The sequence below is a fragment of the Myripristis murdjan genome, chromosome 1 (assembly GCF_902150065.1).
Source record: "Myripristis murdjan chromosome 1, fMyrMur1.1, whole genome shotgun sequence".
In the NCBI taxonomy this organism is placed as follows: Eukaryota; Metazoa; Chordata; class Actinopteri; order Holocentriformes; family Holocentridae; genus Myripristis; species Myripristis murdjan.
This window is the reverse complement of record NC_043980.1, coordinates 38,418,318-38,440,160: the sequence shown is the minus strand read 5'-3', so window position 1 is coordinate 38,440,160 and position 21,843 is coordinate 38,418,318. Positions and strand designations below refer to the sequence as shown.

The following is a 21,843-nucleotide window of genomic DNA, read 5'->3' as shown; positions in this document are numbered from 1 at the left end:
AGACTAATGCACTCTTGGTGATGGAAAAAAAAAAGTGAAACTTTAAAGTCTTCCGTTGCTCCAAACCAGCATTTGTTTGTAACGGTGACAACAGAATTTGTCAACAGTAGTGGACAATTTAAAGTTCTGGACATGTGTGCAAGTGTCCAGCACTCCCACCTGTTACAGAAGATTGTCACTAATGCAGTGTGCAAATATATTTTGCTGTATTAGTTTTCAGTAGCGTTGCTGTCACTGTATGGACAAACCTCTGACCCACAAGACCCTCCTTTTTCTGAAGATATCAACATGATATCTCATACAGACTTTCTATCATCAGGTCACTGACAGACAGTGATCCCTGTAAGCCAACTGGATACAGTAATTAAGTTTGTTCATGAAACTGACAGCATCCACAGCAGTGAGGTTGACCCTCATGACATGGTCATTTGGCCAGATCAGAACAACACGGTGATTGTGGTTGGTTGCTCCAGTGACAATACACGTGTCAATACAGTAAAGTGTGTCACATTTCTTTGATAACATGTTAGGTGATGCTGTGGCTGCAACTGGAAAGTGGAAGTTAGCCTGGTCCAGTGGCCACCGTTCTTTGCAAAGGCAACAATTCACATAAAAACTTCCACTGTTCCGTACACCCTGCCATGTTGACTTGAATAGGAGAGTTGCCTCTGCTCCAAGTCAAGGTCTGAGCCCACCCTTCCTCTGAGTTTAAGAGTTCCTCCAATTCCTTAGTTAAAGTTGGTTCTAGCACCTTTGTGAAGTGGTGAACTCTTACCATGAACCTTTAGTAATATTTAGACTTTTACAGGTGAATGCTTTGTGCATAAAGCCCCACATCTCTGGAACCGTATTTACTATCCTGTTTGATCTTGTGAGGAGTGTAGCTGCAGCGATTTGAGCACAGTGTTGCCTAGACAGATTACAATGCTTTAGGTGAACATACGGTGAATTGCAATAATCTAAACGAGATGTAGCAAAAGCATGAAGAACTGTTTTCTTGTTTGTAACACCTAAACAGTACACTTAAATGCATTTAGAGAATACAGGAATGTGGATCATTTGGTAATACTCCATATATTGTGCATATGTATGCATATATGGCTCAAAGATATGAAATTTCATGCATGAACTATGAAAGCCTGAGTCCAGATTTTTTTCTTATGTGTTTTTACTCTTTTTAGAGCATGAAAATTTCTGTGAGTCTCCATACTTCTTTCAGGATGGAGGACTGGTATTACCCTGTCATTCTACTAGTATTAATATGTTTTCAGCAACAAGAACTGACAGTCTCTGCATAAACCTCAATGTAGGGGAGCAGCAGAGAGCATTCTAACAGCTGATATGCAATTCCGCCATAGAAACCACTGCATTTAGGAGAAAATGACTTTTAAACTGTCTATTAGCTGTCCACTGTAGTGACCGCTATGCCTGAAAGGGCTAAATTAACAAATATATATATATATTACTTTCATCTGTACAGGACTGCCAAACTATTTCTCCCTGCCTAATATTGATATTAATAATTAAGCTTATGCCCCTAAAATGCTGTCCTCATATAACGTACATTACTTTTACGCTACTTACACAATATGAATTTTCATCGTAATTATTTATGTCAGGCTACAAAGGTGGATCAGCTATAATATGTGTATAAAAAGGTGATTAAACTGGGCTAAGACGGGTTTGCCCTCCACTTCCACCCTGCATACAAACCCATGAAAGAGGAAAAACTGTGAGGTTGAAATGCTCGGTCTCGTTTTTGCTCTCCCAGTTCAAAACCCCTGCTTGCAGTGCTTTAATAAACCGTGATTCATGTAGATCAATTTTACATGAATGCAATCAAAATAGGAACATTCTAACACTATCAATGTAAAACAAATGTAGCTGTGCTTACATTATCAGAGTAGAAGGTATGCTACGAACATTGTCTATTTCTCTGGTTTAGATTAAGCCTAATCCTAGATTAGCAACCACTCTCTATGGATGGCAGTGTTCCAAGACAGACAGGCACTCTGCAGCCAAGACTAAAGGCCTACACTAATCTCCTCTTTGGAAATCAGAAAAGTTGACCTGCTTTTGACGCCTCTCTTCCCTTCTTTCTCTCTTTTGTTCCTCTCCTTAATCATATCCCTTTTTCCTTCCGTCTGACTCTCTGTTTCTCCTCGTGTCCTCTCTTCCTCCCTCTTCTTCTGATCCTCACACTTTCTCTCTGGTTTTTCCTGTGAGGCCCTCCTCTATCTGTCATATTCAGCTTTAACTTGCTTCACTGGTGTAACATAGAACTCCACCTGTGTTTGAAAGGGGGGAATTGTGAATAAATAAAGCAAAAGAGAGAAACATCTATGATTGCATAAAAAGTGAAACATAATTGACCATAAACATTAGATTATAATTGAATAACTGAAATGCACAAATGCAAACGTGGGTTGTTTTCCTTACAACACAGTACTGCTCTGTGCAAACAGCATGGTGTCTAGGTCTGTATGACTTTTCATGCATATACAGTGCACATATCTGATTTTAAAGGCATTACAAAAGACATTTATTGTCAACTAGCTTGTACGTAGCTGCTAGTTGCGGCCATGGCACTTTTTTTGGTTCATTTCGAGAAAAGGCAATTTTTTTGGTGTTTATCAAGTTCATGAAGCCAGGAATACATTTTGGAATATACTTATATCCTTAAAGCACCATACCAGTGACTTTGATTGTTTGACACATTTACTACAAGTTATCCACATTTTGCAACAAACCATTTTGCATATCATACAGGGGTACCAAAGATTTCACAACATATAATAAAAATCTCTTGAGTTTCAAATTTGAATTTTTGGAGGAAACAGCCACCCTATAATGTTCTGCTTGTGCAGCAAACAAAGTCATCAACATTCACAAACCACAGAACTGATCAGCGGTGTAAAAGAAACGTTTCCATGGGGACTATTTTCTACTGGAGGCGCCGTTTCACTCCACCCAACTTCAAGTCATCAAAACACCACAGTGCTGCTGCTTTTAGGAAAACTAATGTGGACGACTTTATCACAGAGATGGAATTCTGGTGTGAGTCTCTGAAAGTTCATTTTCATATCATAGTGGAATGAAAGGAAACCAATGGATAAAAGGGAGGAAAAAATTATATCGGAGTTGTAAAATACGACTGCTTGCTTTGGGAAAGATTAGCAGAAATGTGAGGCACATGCATTAGATATTATGGTAAACATGCAGAATCCCTGGCATGGTCCTTTCAGAAGTCCAGAGAGAACCTTACTTATGGAAAAAAGAGCCCTTTGGAGGGCAAAGTCAATGATTTTTAGTCTCAAACTAAAAACAGAACAGAAATTTCTGCTGAGTTCTGTGCAGAGGGCAAAGTCATAAATTCAGGAATGCAATCAGCTGTTTAAGGCCACTGTTGCCCAGAGCTGTGGACCTCCGAAGTAGCATCCAGAGGGCGTGTTACATCATCTGAAAGGCCCTCATTCTGCTTTTTTTCCTCTCTCATATACCCTCACTCTATCTTTCTTTGTCTCTCCATATTTAGTTCACATCAAAAGGTGCTTTACTGTTACGGTACAATGCATTTATTTACTATGCCAAAGCTTGAGCAAAACAATATACCCATACATTATATAACCTGTTACATAAGCTATCTAACAAAGAAAATGGATGTGAACAGATACACATGCAAAATGATTGTGTGACTCTCTCTCTCTCTCTCTCTCCAGCTCATATCAGAGCCCGTGCTCCCTCTCTCCCCTCCTCTGTCGGCTGCCCTGCTGTCTGAGCATGTGGAAAGAGAGAGGGATGAGGGAGGGAAGGAGAGGTTCAGGGTGAGGGCACTGTTCCACATGCGGGGCGAGGGCAGCACCCGAGGGACCTGCGTCACCCTGCACGCCTTCAAGGAGACAGAGGAGCACAAGGCCTCCTGCATCACACAGGTACAGCGGGGGGGGGGGGGGGGGGGGGGGGCACTGTGTGTGTGTGTGTGTGTGTGTGTGTGTGTGTGTGTATGGCATAAAATATCCTGAGTAAGAATTTTAAAAAATTAAAAAAAGAAAAGGTTAAGGTTAGGGTTTGGGTTAGGCAGGCAGTGGTTAGGGTTAAGGTTAGGATAAATCTCCAGGAAATGAATGTAAGTCAATGTAATGTCCCCAGAAGTGATGGAAACCAACATGTGTGTGTGTGTGTGTGTGTGTGTGTGTGTGATTACCAAGCTTATCTGTACCTGGAAATTTTAGTTTAACATTACTTGTAAGAACAGAACAGAAAGAATAAAGAATAGAATAGAATAGAATAGAATAAGTTGAACTCTGGTGTAGTACTGAGTTGTATAGTTCCATTCTTGAGTTTCCATACACTTTCATTTGCAGTACCAGCTCCCAAAATAACACTTCTAGAATGCAAACAAAGATTTTTTTTCATTTTAATTTAATTTAATTTAATTTAATTTTTTTTTTTTTTTTTTTTTTTTACAATTGTTTGTGAAAATACTATCAGGTTGTTTCTTCCTAGCGCAAGACTACAATGTAAAGTTTCCTGCAGACACTACACTACACTCACATTAGGAAGATAACATAAAGAGCTGTTTGATGTCCTCACAAAATGGGCCTGTTTTTTTTTTTTTTTTTTTTTTTTTTTTTTTTTTTTGGCATAATCCAATTTATTTGGGTTTCTTTATGTGCTAAAAGTGTTATTTTGGGAGCTGTTTTGCTCCTGAGGAGATTTCACCTGGCAACCAAACAACAGCCCAGCACTCTACTGAAGTTCAATTTTGCTTTAAGGTTGTGACAGCACTTGGAATGAAGGGTTTCCTAAAACAGACTGAGTGGCCCTCGGCGCCCCGCAGTGCCTCCCAGAGTTCATCAGCTCAAACTGGGTTACCAGAGGGTGACTTCTATCATCTGAGAGGTTCAGAGCTTCACTGAACTTCACCGGCTCTCAGCAGGGAAAAGCTCTATTTAGAGTCTCGGTTAGAATTAGGACTTCTAAGTTCCTTCTCTCTTTCTCTCTCTGTCCTTTCCTCTTTCCATCTCCTCCTCTTTCCCCATCCTTTCATCTGCCTCTGCACCCTTCCATCTCCTGCATCGCAGCCTCCTCTGGGACTCTGCGTGGTGACTCTGACGCTGCCCAACAGCTGGTTTGAGGAGGAACAGCTCGACAAACCATACCACGGTTTGGGCAAGAGGCTCAGACACCGCCACTACCGCCGCTGGGCGCAGAGCAGGGAGCTTCAGCGGGGGGCCCATCGTCTGGGGGGCCTAATCAGCCACCGCTGGCCTAGTGACAACAGTAGAGCCGGTGGAGCAGCTTCTCTCTCTCTAAGGTGACTTTAGTTTGGACGCAGCGTTCATGTTGCTGTCTAAAACTCTTTGAGGCAGGGCACCTGGTAGCTCACCTGACAGAGCGCGTACCATTTGATAAGGCTGAGTCCTTAACGCAGCAGCCTGGGTTCAAATTCGAGCTGATGCCCTTTACTGCACATGATCCCCTCTCTCCCCCCGGCCTTACTGTCAAATAAAACAGAAATGCCAAAACAGTTACATTTTAAGAAAATTATTTCAGGCATTTGAACATTTATTTAAGTGTTTGTTATTTCAGTCAGCAGTTATTTGTTCTTTCATTCCCAGTTAATTCTATTTTTATTTTGTTTCTTTATTTTAGTCAGTTGGCCAGTTATTCATTCATTGGCTCTTTTTATTCATCAGTTGCTTCGTGCATTCATTCATTCACTCGTCCATGAACAAACATTTCACTTCAGACGATGGACTGGTTCACGGAAACTTTGTGTGCGTTGACAAGTTTCAGGCAGTTTCTATGGACCTGATCTTTCCTCTAGACTCTGAGTTTTCCCTGATGGTGAAAGATTATCAGCTTTATCAGTTTAATTCATGCCTTCATTCAGATACCATCCTGGTGTTGAAGAGGACACTGGCATGCCAGGGGCCCTCAGATACCAGCGGGGCCCCAACAAAGACCGAATCCAGCTCTACTACTCCACCTTTGGTACAGTGGCCAACCTGAAGCTGTCACCACCTAGGTATGTGGAAGACAACATGGAGACATGGCAAAAGATGCTTTCACCTCTCTTCAGGCCAGTGAGCTCTGCAGTGTCCGCCCAGGACAGTGGAATGTTCACGTTTGATACCACTGTAAAAGCAATGTAATACAATACAAATCACCGATTCTTGGGAATTTGGATAAAACAGGTTTTAATTTTGAAAAAAAAAAAAAAAGTGCGTTAAATTACAAAATCTGAAGGTATATCATTATAGGCCAAGGTCTTGGCTGTTCAGCAATGTACCGGTGCAACCTCCTCATTTTGCATTTTTTTCATAAAATAGGCATTTTTCCAGTTATTAGGCTACTTTGTTTTTGTCAACACGTCGCCGTAATGTTTCTTTTTTTTTTTTTATTTGAAAAACATATTTTTGAATTAAAAGAGACTAATGCTTTAATAACTCAACAGCACCAAAGAAACATATTGTAAGTATATTCATTTAAAACCAATATAACTGCCTCTGACAGTGGTGACACTAATCTGACGGTGGTGACAGTCGCCTCATTAAAACATACATTTCCAAAATTTATACCACTCAAGTCAATGGCTTCTTGCTTAACAACTTTATTTAACTATTTGGTACAAAAAATAACAATCCTGAGCACTATTATAAGCATTTTTCAGACTTCAGTCATCACCATCACACAGAAAACCTGACGGTGGTGACGTCTGACAGTGGTGACAAAAACCTGCTCTTTCACATGATAAGCATGAGTTGTTCACATTAGCCAGCTTGTTTTCGCCCTGTTGCTACCTGCATCAGACCTCTTCTTAGAAAGTATACATTTATTCCATAATCTAATTTAATATTTTTTATACAGAAGTGACAGTGTTGACAATTTATGGTTGTGACAGTAGCAGTGTCCAAAAATATGAAGAGATTTAAGAGAAAATAGCAAACTTCCAGGAGCCTGAGCGGTCTTGAAGCATGCAGTAGAGCTGAAGGTTTGAAAAGGGCTCCTCAGGAATGTAATTGACCTTGTAGTTTTTTTATTATTATTTTTATATCTGACAGTGGTGACGAATATCTGGGACACATTTTGAGCAACCACAAAATAATAGTAAATATTGTTCAAAACTCATCGTTTGTAGTTTTTAATACATATTATGATGTACTCTTTCATGTGGTAAATATATTATTAAATGAAATTATTACTTTTTGTTGTTTTAATCAAGTGGAAATGATTATCTCCTATCCAAGGACAACTGGTTTTGTAGGCCATGGGCCAACATATAATCATTAAATTAATACAAATTAAAAATAAACCTATGAAAAAACCTTACAAATGTGCAAAGGACCCCCTGATTATGCCCTTGATTCTTTTTATTCATTAAAATGTTGTAAATTTCCAGCAGAAATAGCATTTTTCTTAGTGGGACATGATTTATCCAAATTCCCAAGAATCAGTGAAATACAAACACAATAACATACAAGAGTTTGGGCTGCATTGTGGTTATTGGCACCAGTGTGCCTCAGGTCTCTCAGCACACCACTGCCAATTATCATGTAGCAACACCCATATGTTCAGTATGTTATTGCCTGAGCATATCACCATTGGGTTCACTTCATTTTCATTTCAGTCTTTTCAGAGTGCACAGCTGAAACTAAATCTTCTCCTCATATGATTTTGTTTTCAAGCTCAGGTTTTGGTTTGCTCGTGTTTTTTGGAACTCCATGAAAAACATGAAAATCTGGCTCTGTCTCAGCTGAGGTTCCTGATGTCTGATTTTATGTGCTGTGCAAAACAAGTTGTCGAATTTGTCACTGTCTTCCTCGATATCGCTCATTCTTCCTCCCTCTCTCTGTCCATCATCTCTCGCTCTTTCCCTCCATCCATCCAGATGTGTGGAGGACAAGCTGCCTCATTCCCAGAGGCAGCTCTTCTTCATCAAAGCAGTGGCACTGAGAGAAGAGGGGGAGAATAAAAAAGAAAGGAACAGCACCAAAGAAGAGGAAGCCTGTTTGAATGGGCAGGAAGAGGAGGAGCTCAGCTTGGACTCCCATGTTCTGATTCGCTATCACAGGGGGCCTGTCCAGATAGGACAGCCAATCGGGGTCTCTGTGAATCTGAGGGCCAATTTCAGTGCTGAGTTTGTTATTATAAGGTAAATGGAAAATTAGGAATTGAACTTGATGTGAATAACATAGATGCAGCCATGGGTGTTACTGCTTTACTGCACTTGTTTTGTACACTATGTCTATTTTGAACTGACTGCAGATACATAATACATAATACATACATAATACTAGCATGATATTCACAGATAGAGTTCAGCTAACACATGATATCATTCATTTTTATTGTATAATTTTTAACCCTTTGAAAGCTGAGCAAATTCTTTCAAAAACATTATATATTTAAAATGAATTAAATTACAAGAAAATTATTATCAAGTTACAACAAACAAGTAAAAAAAATAAAAAATAAAAACTGGCCAAGCAAAGAGAAAATAAATTAGGAAAACAAATTTACCAGAAAATTAAAAAAAAAAAAAAAAAAAAAATCACATGAAAAGTGTTTTTTTTTTTTTTGGTAATAATTATTGTAATTACATGTTTTTACATGAAATTTACACTAAAATAACCATAAGAGTCAGCATACAAGTTAATCAAACCTGCAAATATAGATCTGCTTTAAATTTCACAATTTTTATACCAAAATCATCCATGTAGTCAGTGTTTTCCTCCAGTGTTATTCTTGTTAGGATTGTTAGGTGTAATAATTATAATACTAAAAACATATTCATAGATACATTTAGTATAGACTTGTGTCCAATCAGATCAAAATGTCTTAAGTCTTCCCATGTGCCTGTGCATGTGTGTGTGTGTGTGTGTGTGCGTGCGTGTGTATTATCCCAGGCTAAAGGTGAAGAAGGGCTTGGTGTCAATGGTGGCCCAGCGAACTTTGACCTCTGACCTGTGGGCAGTGACCCTGGAGAGAACCCAGGGCTCAAAACACGACATCGTCTCCATCATCTGCCACAAGCTCCCCACACACAAGCACACACACAGGTGGGTGCAGGCGGTGAGAGGCGGTGAGTGTATTGTGCCGTCACTTTGATCTTTATGAATCAGCTGAATGAACAAACCAGCCAGTCTCTTCTCGCTCCGTCCCCCTGCAGTCCCTCTGTCCTCCAGCAGGTGGTGTGTCTGTCCGTCGACGGTCTGAGGCGGAGTTTCGGTGTTGCCATGACAGTGTCGGCTCATTGGTCGCTGGAGTACTCGGGGCGTAATAACTCTCCATCACCATACGGGGCAGCAGTGAGCGTCTTCTCTTTCGCTGACCGCCACATCGTCGGCATCGCTCCCATCATGGAGGTACTTTGTTCATTTATGAACTTATTCATATATTAATTTATTTAATTATTCTCTGGTTTACTCAATGGTCTTATTTCTTTCAAACGTTTGTCTATTTAGCGACACGTACATTTATTATGTTGCTTACATTTTTAGCAACATGCCTGCTCATTTGTTTATTCATTCTTTTGTTTTCTTTTTAGCTTGTTTTCTTATTGGTTAAGTGATTTGTTTTTACAAAGCATACCACTTTTAACTTTTTTTTGTTCCAACGCTCTAATGGTGGTCAAACCAAATGCAGACCAAATATTTTTCCCTCTTGTTGAAAAATTTAAACTCACTTGAATTATTTGTGTCGCCTCCAGCAAATTCACGTCTATAGCGTGCCATGTCAAAACCTGGTCTGAACACACAGTAATATGACCCCCAGCAGCGTCTGCAGTACAGCCCAAAGAACTGTTTCCAACTTGCATGCCAGCCACTAAAACTCCTTGGTTAAGATTAGGCACAGGCTAGGCTGGTTAGGTTGAAGAAAGCCCTGGCTCTCAGTGGCCCGACAGTGGAAAGCTGTTGTGGCTCAGACAGCTGAGCAGCCTGCAGAAGAGCGTTACCTGCAGAAAGCAGTCAGGTACAGTTCAGCAAACCGTACTGACTGTGCCGTCTGTTTGTCTTTTTTGTTGCCAGAGCGACACGATCATCAACACAGCCATACTGACCAACGAGCCTGTGTCCCTTCCTGTTATTGTGCTGGCCACAGGGCATGATGGGAAGGTGTCTGATGTCACCACCGCCGTCACGTGTCATTCGACCAACGAGAACATCATCAAGGTGCGAGTCAGACACACACACTCCAGTGACAATATTACATTATGACCTTTCACATGTCATACAAAGGGACAAGAGGCCAGCTGAATATTTGATATGCTACATGTTGTTTTAGGTGTTGTGGACATTGAAAAAAAACATTTTTAAAATTCATGTCATTTCTCTGTTTGTGGTTTAAAACCTGGCGATGTTATCTAAAACTGTTCATGACGTTAAAATTTGGACATTAAAATAGCAGGTAAACTCAGGTGTGACTGATGACATCAGTTAAGGTTCTGTTCTGTCCAGTGAGGCAAACAGACAATAGCAGAACCTTAACAGTAGCAAAGTATTTTAATGCATTATTATTGTAATTGTGTAGTTTTTTGTGTACATGTTGTTTTGTTTGTTTTGTTTTTTTTGAGTATTTTTTGTCAGTAATTTGTATTTTATTTATTTTATTTTAACACTTTTACTGTTAAATTTAACTCATTTTTGTAGTAAATTCTGTAGGCTTTCCAAAATCACTGAAGCAGAAAATGTACTAAAAACCTTGCTAGGTAGCTTGCTAATAGCACATTGTATATTTGTCCAAAATATTTATTATGTAGTAACAAAATTGACCCAAAATTGAGCCTTTTCACATCTTTTCCTAACTTCTCCTAAATATTTACTACTTGGAAAGTCAGGATTTTCCACAGTGTAATCAACATGGAAGATTTAGACAGGCACAGAGTTCATTATGGAAGTGTTTCCAGTAATAATATTTGTTATATGTCCCTAGATGAACTATATAAGCTTCTACAATCCCCTAATAATGTGTGTATATAGCTCATTCATGGCATAGCTTTGTACTTGTGGTTAGCCTGTCATATCTAAGTCATATCTAGCAGCAGCTCCTCTCAGATATGGAGGTGTATGGCTCTGTTTCTTTTTCTCCATCACAACAGGTGTCCAGCGATTGCTCAGCCATCTTTGTGGACGGCAGTGAGTCAGGAGTGGGCAGCACCTGTGTGGGGGTGGAGTTTCTCCTGGGCACGCTCAGCGGCTCCGTGTGTCTGGCAGTGTGGGCTCCCTCAGTGCCCCTGCGAGTGTCCCTGGAAGACCCCGTTCTGAACGCCATAGACGGCTGGAACTACTTCACCGAGCAAGGGTAGGGCTTCATCCACTGTTCTCCAGGGTTTTGAAAAAAGGCATAAAGTTTGGGTCAGAAATGAGACCTTCCTCCATCTTGCAGCTCTATTGGAGAAAGGCAGAAACAGAATAATGTCTTAAAGTGTAGCAACCAGGTTAGAGATTCCTGGAAGATTCATGTTTAGTATCATTTTTCAGTGAAAATAGCCTTAAGATACATTTGTTTTCAAGTGCAGGTTATTGTGACATGGTAAAGTAGCTAAAGTATCTACTTTGTGTCAACTGGAGGCTCTGTTGCCCCAGGCTCTTTACAGTATTTAGTTCACTTAAATCACCTGGCAGCCATATTTGATGTATGTCATACATGGGGTAGGAACTCATAGCTGGAAGGCAGTTAAGGAGATGTACACAGAGGCACACTCAACCAGGCTTTGGTGAAAAATAACAGAAAATGCACCAAAATTATCTTTTTATATTATACCATATTAGCAAAGGGAGTCCATATGAAATGGACTCCCTTTTCAAGACTTTATGGTGGTGATCATGTTAGCAAATAGCCCTGTTTGTGAGTTGGGGAGTGCTTTGTGTCTTATGCTATCATCTCAATTAATCCTCTCATCGGTGATTTTCCTACTCTGCATTTTCATAACTTGTTTCTTGGAGACAAAAGTAAGCAAAAACAGATTATCAGGTGCCTGCACAGTCAGACTGTAAGGGAGAGTGGGGCACAACCTGACACATTTTGATATGCCTAAATAATTGCAAAAAATATTTGAGTATGATTAATGATGTTTTATACAAGTAGCATACATGTTTCTGCTACAAATGAACACTTGATTTTTTTCTAGGACCTACCATACTTGCAGCAATTAATTCAGTAGAATGGATGGAAAGATTGATACATAGATGGATAGATATGTGTGGATATTATCTATTTAACCATCTATCCATCTATTTGGTCTATCATGGATGAATATTCAAATGGATGGACTAATGAATGTAGAAAGATGGAGTATATCCACCTCTCTACTCACTTTCCCTTGGGATGTGTCACTCTGTGAAAAAAACTCAAACACTTCAAACACTTAGGGGCTTCCCACAACAGCCAGTGTTGTAGCGATCTGTGCTACAATAAATATGTAATGCATCAAACTTGATCATATCAGAAATAATCCAAACTCACAGGAGCATTTCTGGTTTTTAACTGTGTAATTGTATGGGCCTGTATGGGTCTAACCCCACACCAAACACTCACAAAGGGAATACACTGATACACACTTGTGCACATCCATGTGTGTATTCTCACCAGAGATGGGATCAAGTAAGTCTCAAGTCTTAACCTTCAAGTCTCAAGTAAGTCCCAAGTATTTTTTTCTTGGTCAAGTCAAGTCAAGTCAAGTCAAGTCAAGTCAAGTCCTGTAATAGATCAAGTCAAGTTCAAGTCAAGTCACATTATTACAATCTTACCTGCAGAATCCGATCTTAATAAAGAGAAAATCTAAGATATTAGTAACAATCAAATAATATTATCAGCCAATTTAGTTAACCTGTTTAAAAAATATGACTTTTTGCTTTATTGCTCTGTTTTATTGATCTGCTTTCCTAGCGTCAATCAGGCCCTACATGTCATGCACTAACTCGCCAATAGTCAGTAAGAGACTATAAATCACACGCAAACATCTCGTATCCATGCTTGTATCAAGCTAACGTTAGCTAAGCTAACTATCGACTAACAGGGTAATAGGCTATTAGCTAATTTACAAGCACTTACTCGGCAGAATGGCTCTCAAATGACGGACCGCTGACATGATGATGACCGTCTGATATGAGGGGCGTGTTCCTCCAAAACGTAAGGTAGTAGAGAGGGCATGACTGATTGACAGGGTCGTCATCCAATCATTACAACACCATTCCCAGCATGTGCTCGTATACCGAGTACTATTACAGGCTAGAGATATTTATTTTATATTTTATATTCAAACTGAAAACATGAAATAAACAACAATCAAGTCATTCAAGTCATTCAAGTCATCGTGTCTCAAGTCGAGTCAAGTCCCAAGTCTTAAACTTCCAAGTCCAAGTCGAGTCTCAAGTTTTTTATTTTTTGTCAAGTCAAGTCACAAGTCATTAAAACAGCAACTTGAGTCGACTCGAGTCCAAGTCGCAATGACTCAAGTCCCCATCTCTGATTCTCACACACACACACTCAAACGTTGAATCCTCTGTTTTCACTGTGTCTGTGTTCAGGTGCTCGCCGGTGTTTCAGCGCTCTTCAGTTCAGGTTCTGACTCAGTTCACGGCCCAGGACACCCAGAGCAGGACCACACACCTCCTGGGCTCATCCGATTGGTTTGTGGATGTAACAGAGTTGGTCCGTAACTGGCTAAGAGTGGAGGACCCCCGGGTGGCGTCCCTCGGCACGCAGAATAACCTGGTTGGCTTACAGCCTGGAAAGACATCGCTGCATGTAGGTGGTGATTCATAACCTTGTAAACATAACACACATACAAAAATCACTTCATATCACAGTGATGCCTACATCAACGATAGGCTTTTTGTTTCCATTCAGTAATGCGGACGAGGTCCTTCATGCTTTCATGTTTACACTGTAAATGTCACAGACCTTTGAACTCCAAAGCCAAAGTCCAGGCTTTTATTGAAGGTGATCTGGATGATGCCTCTTATCCCAATGTATTTATTATTATATTGTGTTTACCTTATATTCTTACCTTGTATTACTTTATGAGTGTGATGCCTTCCTTTATTTTGTTAGGGTTATACCAATAAGTTATTATTGTCATTATTATTATTAATAGCAGTATTACATTGGCTGGCTTAAAAAAAAAAATGTCATACTTTAACGTATCAGAATCTCTCTCTCTCTCTCTCTCTCTCTCTCTCAGGTCATCTCTGGTCAGTGGGATGGGGTGCTTGGAAGTTGTGACATCACTGTGACCTCTGACCCGGTCTTGCCCGGAGACCTCTCTGTGCAGGTAGTGAGCGGCCTGGGCATGTCAATCATGGCCAGCCCCGCCCACCCCTCCATAGTCACATCGACAGTGACAGCCTACAACATCCTGTACAACCACCAACAGGTGAGAGGAAGCAGATTCAGAAGCAGATTCCTCATGTTGTTCCATAAACATCCAAATAAGAGACACTTTAAAGTGCAGCAGTGAGGCAGAACTGACAGGGCTGGGAATGATGTGGCACCCCTGTGGCAGAGATGGTGAATATCAGCTTTCTACCAAACAGTACCATCCATATCAGCTTACAGATCTGGTGATGGACCAAGATTTCTCTGACTTCCTGAATTACAACATCAGCAACTAGGAAATATCTGTAGTCAAGCATAGGGAATGACTTATTAATTTCAAATAAAACCAATCACATAGACTAATGTCACTTTGTGATTACAGCTCTTACAATGCCATGGCAGGATACAGCTAACTGCATGACTTTCATTTTCCATCCACTTGAGTATTTTGACAAAAGTTTTGAAACGTTGGCCATCCACACACTTAAAAATAGGCATGTGCACAACAACACTTGTACTACTTCACCTGTCATGTGGGATTGTTTTGACATGACAATCACACAGTAAGTGTTTTCAGTTGTCTCAGATTAGTGTAGGCTTGGTCTGTGGTTGATATTGCATTGTTTGGTTTGTTTTAAACCCAAGGTATCACTCACTAAATGCATGTGTTAGGTGAGTCAATATCAGTATAGAGTGCCATTGAGACTTCCCAATGTCACACAAAAAAAGATGAGATTTTCCACTGAACTCCATATCCATTGTATAAAGTAGACCTTAAGCTGTTAGAAATGCATGTTGGTCAAGCTCCTGCACCTTTTATAAATTGACTGCAAGCATAGAAAGTACAAGCGAATTGCAAAATGTGTCCACCCTGTCATGGGACAATTTCTAAATAGAGTAAATATGTTCTAATCATATATTGATTACAAAATGTACATTTTCAGAAAGGTATTTGGTCCCTCGTTCAGGAATATATTTTAGTTTCTGGAAAACATCTCTCAAAAATACAGAAATTATGGAAAAATATGTTTGTATATGTAAAATCTGTGAAAGTTGTACTTTCATTTCTGAATAAACTCTATAAATAAAGGTATCTGGTCAAACTTTGAAATAATACTGTTTGGCCCTAATCTCTTCAGAGCAAAATCACACAAAAGGTTTTGATAACTTGTGAAAATAATTATTTATTCACATAAAACATGAACATGACAGGGTGGACAATAGTGAAGTGCCTCATATATATTTAAAGGAAAAAATGTTATGGTTTTGTCAACAAATGTTTTCTGTCAAAACATGACTTTTTTCACCTACTGTATTTTGAATTGTGCACAGATAGGCTACATTTGGAAATGACACTCAACGACAGCAAAAATAAATAAATAAAACCTTCAACTAGAGGAACAAACAAGATTGATATAAACAAAACAAAAACCCTTGGTCCCTAAATGTAGGCCTACCACAAAAAGTATAAACATAGGTATCCTTTCAAATGGATTCTTTCTCTGCATATGTTTTGTCCTCCACTTGACTTCTGGAACACTGAAAAACTTATAAAACTGTTATAAAACTAGACCTGATGACGGGGTGGACAATGACAGGGAGGACGTTTCTGGTTGAAGTTTGCATTTAATGAGCACATGGTGGGCCATTAGCTAACAACATGTATCAGTTAGGAAGGTGACTGTGTATACTTTAACAAACATATTTTGAATTTCTGAAAAGCATTTATATAGATTCATATTTTGCAATGACAGGGTGGACACATTAAGATTGAACACATTCAAGTTCAATCATAAAATGATGAAAATGTCAAAATATAAATGTTGATATGTACTCTCTCTGCAGGAGCTATTCTTCACTCCATTTGTAAAAGACAGAGCAGTGGTAGTGATGTCACTGATTACAGCAGGTGGTTTCTTATAGTGGCAGTAACCACCTAATGACGGGGTGGACAGCAAATCCAGGGACACATGCAAAATGTTTATTATTATTATGAAATTAGACCATAAATGATCCAATTGACTCATTTTATTCAAGTACTTGATGAGAGCAACAAGAGCATGTAAAAGGTTTGTACATTGTATATCATTTATCTACTTATTTCACTCAGTGAAGTTAGTAGAGAGGAGTTTGGGACATGGCAAAATCATATGCATCTAATCATAGAACATTTTTTTTTAAATATGAAAAACACCCTTTTAAAGATGTATCTCTGTACCAATGTGTGTTTAAATGTTTTGCCATTTATAATAAACCCTCAGAGTTTTGTTATTTTGCAAATTTTTCATGAAAAGTGAGTGATTTCTGCCCAGGACACCAAATGGTACCCTATATTGATATTGACTCAGGTGTGAACAAGCTGATCAGGGGCAAGCAAAGAAAACTTGTACAGAATGTTGACAGCTTGAAACATCTTTGCATTTGTGAAACAAGATGTTATTTTAAGCCATCATGTTGTTGGACATGGTTCCTTCCACATGACATAAGTGCCACATACGGCTCGGAGCCTTACTGATGAAATGAGCTTTTTAACCCTATAAAGCCTGAACTATGAAAGAAAATTATTAAGAAAATTAGAAAATTCCAATTATTTGAATCTGAACCCTTTATTTAGTCCTATAACAAAATGTAAAAAATATGTTATTACATATGGTTTTTCTGTTGTATCATATACACTACTCACAAAAAGTTAGGGATATTTGGCTTTTGGGTGAAATTTATGGAAAATGTAAAAAGTTCATGCTACAGTGATATTATATCATGAAAGTAGGGCATTTAAGTAGAAGCATGCACTGGTGATTTCCTCATCTCAAACAATTTCTTGAAACAAAAGCCAACAACAGTGGTGGGTATACCACAACAAAAAATGTCAGTGTCAATAACTTGTCATGTGCCCTTGAGCATCAATTACAGCTTGACAACGACGTCTCATGCTGTTCACAAGTCGACTTATTGTCTGCTGAGGCATGGCATCCCACTCTTCTTGAAGGGTGGCCCTCAGGACATTGAGGTTCTGGGGTACAGAGCTCCAGCCTCTACACGGCGACTCAGCTGATCCCATAGGTTTTCTATAGGATTCAGGTCTGAGAAAGTGCAGGCCACTCCATCTGAGGTACCCCAGTCTCCAGCAGCCGTTCCCTAATGATACAACCTCGATGAGCGGAGCATCAAACACCTGATGTGAATTTTGCCGTTAAACTCCTTGTTAGAGAACAGCAAGTTGTGCAAAAAGTACTGAAACACTGAACAGTTGGACATGTGCATTCAAAAGTTTACAGAAGGTCACATTAAGTTCACCTGTAAAGGTTCTAATGCATTTTAGGTTCATCCTGAAATTTCACCCGAAAGCCGAATATCCCTAAACTTGTGAGTAGTGTATGACAGTACTTGAAGTGCCAATGGTATGGTCCAGGGTGAACAGGGGAAGTGCCCAAAGGTATACAACAGTATTTTGGTCAAGTATTGATTAAACTGAAAACAGAATGTGTCATTTGATAACGTGTATCATATATGATACAAATAACTTTATAGGGTTAATTCTAATGTTTGATAAAACTGCCCCCCTCTCTATCTCCAGGAGGCATCCATCAGTGTCTGGCTCCAGTTCAGCGATGACACCGCCTCCCTCCTTTCCGCCTTCAGTGGCATTCCCTTCTTCCTGCGTGTCTCCTCATTGGCTGAGACTGTGGCTGTCGTGATGCCTGGCCCCACCCAGCGCATAATTGCCCGTGGAGATGGAGGCGGGCCCTTGCTGAGGGCAGAACTTCTAGTGTCAACCTGCGTCGATCAGCCGATCACGTCCAACTCCATCGCTGAAGGCAATGTGGAGGGGAAGGAACACGGAGGAAGGGGTGGGACGAGGAGGCTGGCGAAGGGATCTGGTTGGATAAGAGTAAATCTGGACTCCGAGCTGTTTGAGCCAGTCGGGAATGAGGACGGAGAGGCCGAGGAGTTTGAGTTTGACATTTCGGACACACTGGTGGAATCGGACGGTGACGTCTACATGACAAATTTTGATGAGCACATTCCGAGCCAGAACGTAAGCACTGGTGGTGACTATTATGATAAAATCATGGGGAAGGTGGTTAATAGAAACTGGAACAATGTGGGAAAGGGCAGGATGGTCACACGGAACAATCTAGAAAGAGCCGTGCTAATGCCAAACCACGAGGAGAGCGCCGTCTACTTCTCTCCAAGCCAGGAGAAGGAAGGAGGGTGGCGAGAGGAGAGAGAGCAAGAGGACGAGGAGCAGCAGGGAGACCGGGAGCTGGAAGTCGGGCTGGCTGCTGTCCTCTCTCTCCTCTGTCTCTCCACCATCCTCTTTCTGGCAAACTGCCTGCCCTGTGCCCTGAGAGAGAGGAGGAGGAAAACCACAACAAAAGACGAGGAGGAGGAGGAAGGAGACATCGATGGAGTTGCAGACAAAGACCAGGAGCAAAAGCGGTGGAGGAAGAAAGAGGTAGAAGGCAAGGAAAGGGAAGAGGAGGAGTGGAAGAAGCCCGACGCTGAGGAGACAGAAAAACACGAGCAACGGGAGAAAAAGGAGGACGTTAAGGAAGTCGAGATAATTTGCTGATATCTGTGAGGGCCATTTCGGAGACTTAGTTCTTAAGTACAAATGTTAGGGAAAAAGATGACGTATGATGATGTAAGATGATGTAGAGACAATATTTTTGTACACTGCGGGGCTTCCTAAACTCGTTCATACCAGGACTCAAATCAGAGGGACACAGTTTCTGATTTGGGTTGTGAAAAATGTTTGTAACCCACCAGCAACAAGCCCAGTTTGGGTCCTGAACCGTGGTTTCAGAAAGCTGTAACTGAGCCCATGTTGTTGTCTGTCGTTTGTGTTTGTGTACGTGTCTTTGCTGATGTAGACTGGGTGTTTGTGTCAAGCTGGCAGTTTGATAGTGATTTATTCGTCCTGTCACCTGTCTCTACTTAAGGCTAGCCTTGACAGAGATCTCCTTCTCCCTCAGACTTCTGTTTTCTACCAAACAGAGAGAATTTCTGGGGTTTCCACTTCTGCTGCCCAGTAGAAGATGTTTTCTCAGGGAAAGAGTGAAGTGGGCAGAGAAAAATGGAGCTCCTGGAGGCAATATTCACTCACTGTGTTGAAGAGGTACAAATTATCAGGAGCATTAACAAATGCTACTTCCCTGCTCTGATTCAGATGGACAGTTGGAGAGACCAATGAGACAAAGGTGTGGGTATTGTTGACCTTATTCAGGCTTGGTTTATCACACAAACATTTATCATTTCACTGACTCACATTGGAAAACATTAGAACACTAAGGGATCTAAGAGTTCAGGGGGCTCTCACTTCATATTTTAATATATTCTGTCCGTTAGTGTGAGCTACCAGGGTCTACCCACATTAGCAGGCAAGCAGGGTACCATTCAGTCAGCTGGCTAGCTCACTTGCTAAATTCAAGGTGTTACAGTTCTTTTTCCACAGAGTTAAATTAATATAATTTCTCAGTGGTTCTGTCGATGAAATGCTCTTTCTCACAGTAATCGGGGACCTTGTTCGAGGCTTTTTGTTCTGTGCGGAGGAGAAAGCCTGCTGTATTTACAGCCGGATTTCACACAGGCACAAGATCCAGGTTTTCACCCTTTGTGCCACACATCTGCTCTTTTTATGACTGCCATAAGCCATGTGGAACGGGCTAAAAATGAGATGTCTTTGTTCCTGGAGGAAATCCACTCTACATGCCTGTTTGTATGCAATGTCTGTCTGACGTGTTTCATTTTGACAGGGGGATTTGTTGTCACATCTGTCTCTTTGGAAAGTACAAATCGTAGAGAAAATATTTCCTCACAAGAGCACTTGTGATTCATCGTGAATAGGGAGTCATTTAGTCAATCAAACAGCACTTTAGAAAGTGTTTTTGTGTAAATCTGTTTGATGTATACATTTGTTAGCAACAATGGTGCAAGTCAGATGGACAAAGTATTCCTCCAAAGTTCCTCAAAGTCCGGTTCACTTCCACCTGGTGTGTGTGGAAAGCCAGTGAAGTGAAGTGAGAGCTTTCTGATGGTCGTAATGGAGCTGTGTTCATGATACACCAGACCAGCTACACAGCACTGCACCAGCCTCGCAGCTCCTAGAAGGGCAGCTGATGTACCGTACAATGTAAATACGCTGACTCATGACTTTCTAACTGAATCACTTGAAGCTCTGGTCAGCTCAGACTCTGAACTCTGTGACTTTCAGGACATACTGTATGTAGCAGCGTGACACCAACCATGTCCACTTCTTTTTCATGTCATATCACTCAGTCTGAAATAAAGGTTGCTGTACAGGTCTGTTTTCCAAAGGGCTGCTGCTCCCCTTTATATTTTTATTTCTTTCTTTACTTTTTTAAATTTTATTTTACATGCAGATCTTTACATATCACTTTTACTACGGTAACTATGGATAACTGTGTGTGCATGTTTTTTTTGTTTTTTTTTTTGGCGAGAAGTACACCCATGGTTTCTGCAACATTGTTACCATGTTTATACTATGGTGTATACTATGTTGTAATATATTTAGTAACATACTTACATAGTAATACTCATAACATACATATACATAGTAATATAATAATTAAATATTTGTCTGATTAATTCGTTTTTAGATTTAATTCAAATTTAAGGAAATTTTGAAATTTTAGCTTCATTTGGTTATCAGTTTTAGAAAAATGATAAAGGTAATTGTGATTAGTGAATATTTCTTTATTTTAAGAAAATGAAATATTTCTTATTCCGCCTAATTAAAAATTATTAAATTATTAAAATATTAAGTGTGTGTATATTTATAAATATATGTGTATATGCATATAGTGAGCTAGCTAGCTGGTTAGTGCAGAGGTGGTCAGTTTATTTCCTCCTTCATTGTTAAAATGACCTTTTGGCGGGAAAATCAGCAGCGTTGAAAACCATGTTGAGTGTTGAGACAGAAGATGCAGGGACCAAACGTCCATATACATTGGAGGGGACAAGTCCGCCCCAATGCCCCCCCCCCCCCCCCCCCCCCCCCCCCCCCCCCCAATATTGCTGGAATATATTAGCAATTCAATAGCAAATTCAATATCTGTCCCCCCCCAGTGCTGAAATGGTGGTTTTGGCCCTGGGAAGACTATACAGTCCGGCTCTCCTGGTGATGTCTGCACACACATGTACAAACTGACTGACATGTGACGGCAATAAGACAAAATGTTGATTTTTGACATTGCTGATCCGGCCATCTGAAAAGCTGCTTTTTGTCGACCACCTGTCCGTGTGTGAACACAGGCTTAGAGGCGTCGCTGGTTACAGGTTGATAAAGGACATTTCCCCTCCCCTATGCCATCCAGCAGAGTGGCGCAGCGGAAGCGTGCTGGGCCCATAACCCAGAGGTCGATGGATCGAAACCATCCTCTGCTAGCTTCAATTTTTCTTTTTCCTTACACTTGAATTTCACCTCATCCTTTAGTGACTGAAACCTCCCTTCCAGCAAATAATCGCCCAGAAAGCCATTGTGAACATCTTTCT

At 40.3% G+C, this 21,843-nt stretch overlaps 1 protein-coding gene across 1 annotated transcript in view; it reads left to right on the top strand.

The window, feature by feature from the left end:
• Window positions 1-20,647, top strand: part of tmem132a (transmembrane protein 132A) — a 28,011-nt gene extending 7,364 nt beyond the window's left edge. Inside the window, exons 5-15 of the mRNA XM_030056571.1 lie at window positions 3,720-3,932; window positions 5,085-5,317; window positions 5,897-6,031; window positions 7,895-8,158; window positions 8,913-9,065; window positions 9,176-9,371; window positions 10,035-10,178; window positions 11,105-11,307; window positions 13,536-13,755; window positions 14,192-14,383; window positions 17,903-20,647. Coding sequence (XP_029912431.1) covers window positions 3,720-3,932; window positions 5,085-5,317; window positions 5,897-6,031; window positions 7,895-8,158; window positions 8,913-9,065; window positions 9,176-9,371; window positions 10,035-10,178; window positions 11,105-11,307; window positions 13,536-13,755; window positions 14,192-14,383; window positions 17,903-18,901 — 2,952 coding nt within the window. The 3' untranslated portion in view covers window positions 18,902-20,647. The remainder of the gene's footprint in view (window positions 1-3,719; window positions 3,933-5,084; window positions 5,318-5,896; window positions 6,032-7,894; window positions 8,159-8,912; window positions 9,066-9,175; window positions 9,372-10,034; window positions 10,179-11,104; window positions 11,308-13,535; window positions 13,756-14,191; window positions 14,384-17,902) is intronic.
• Window positions 20,648-21,843: the final 1,196 nt, after the last annotated feature.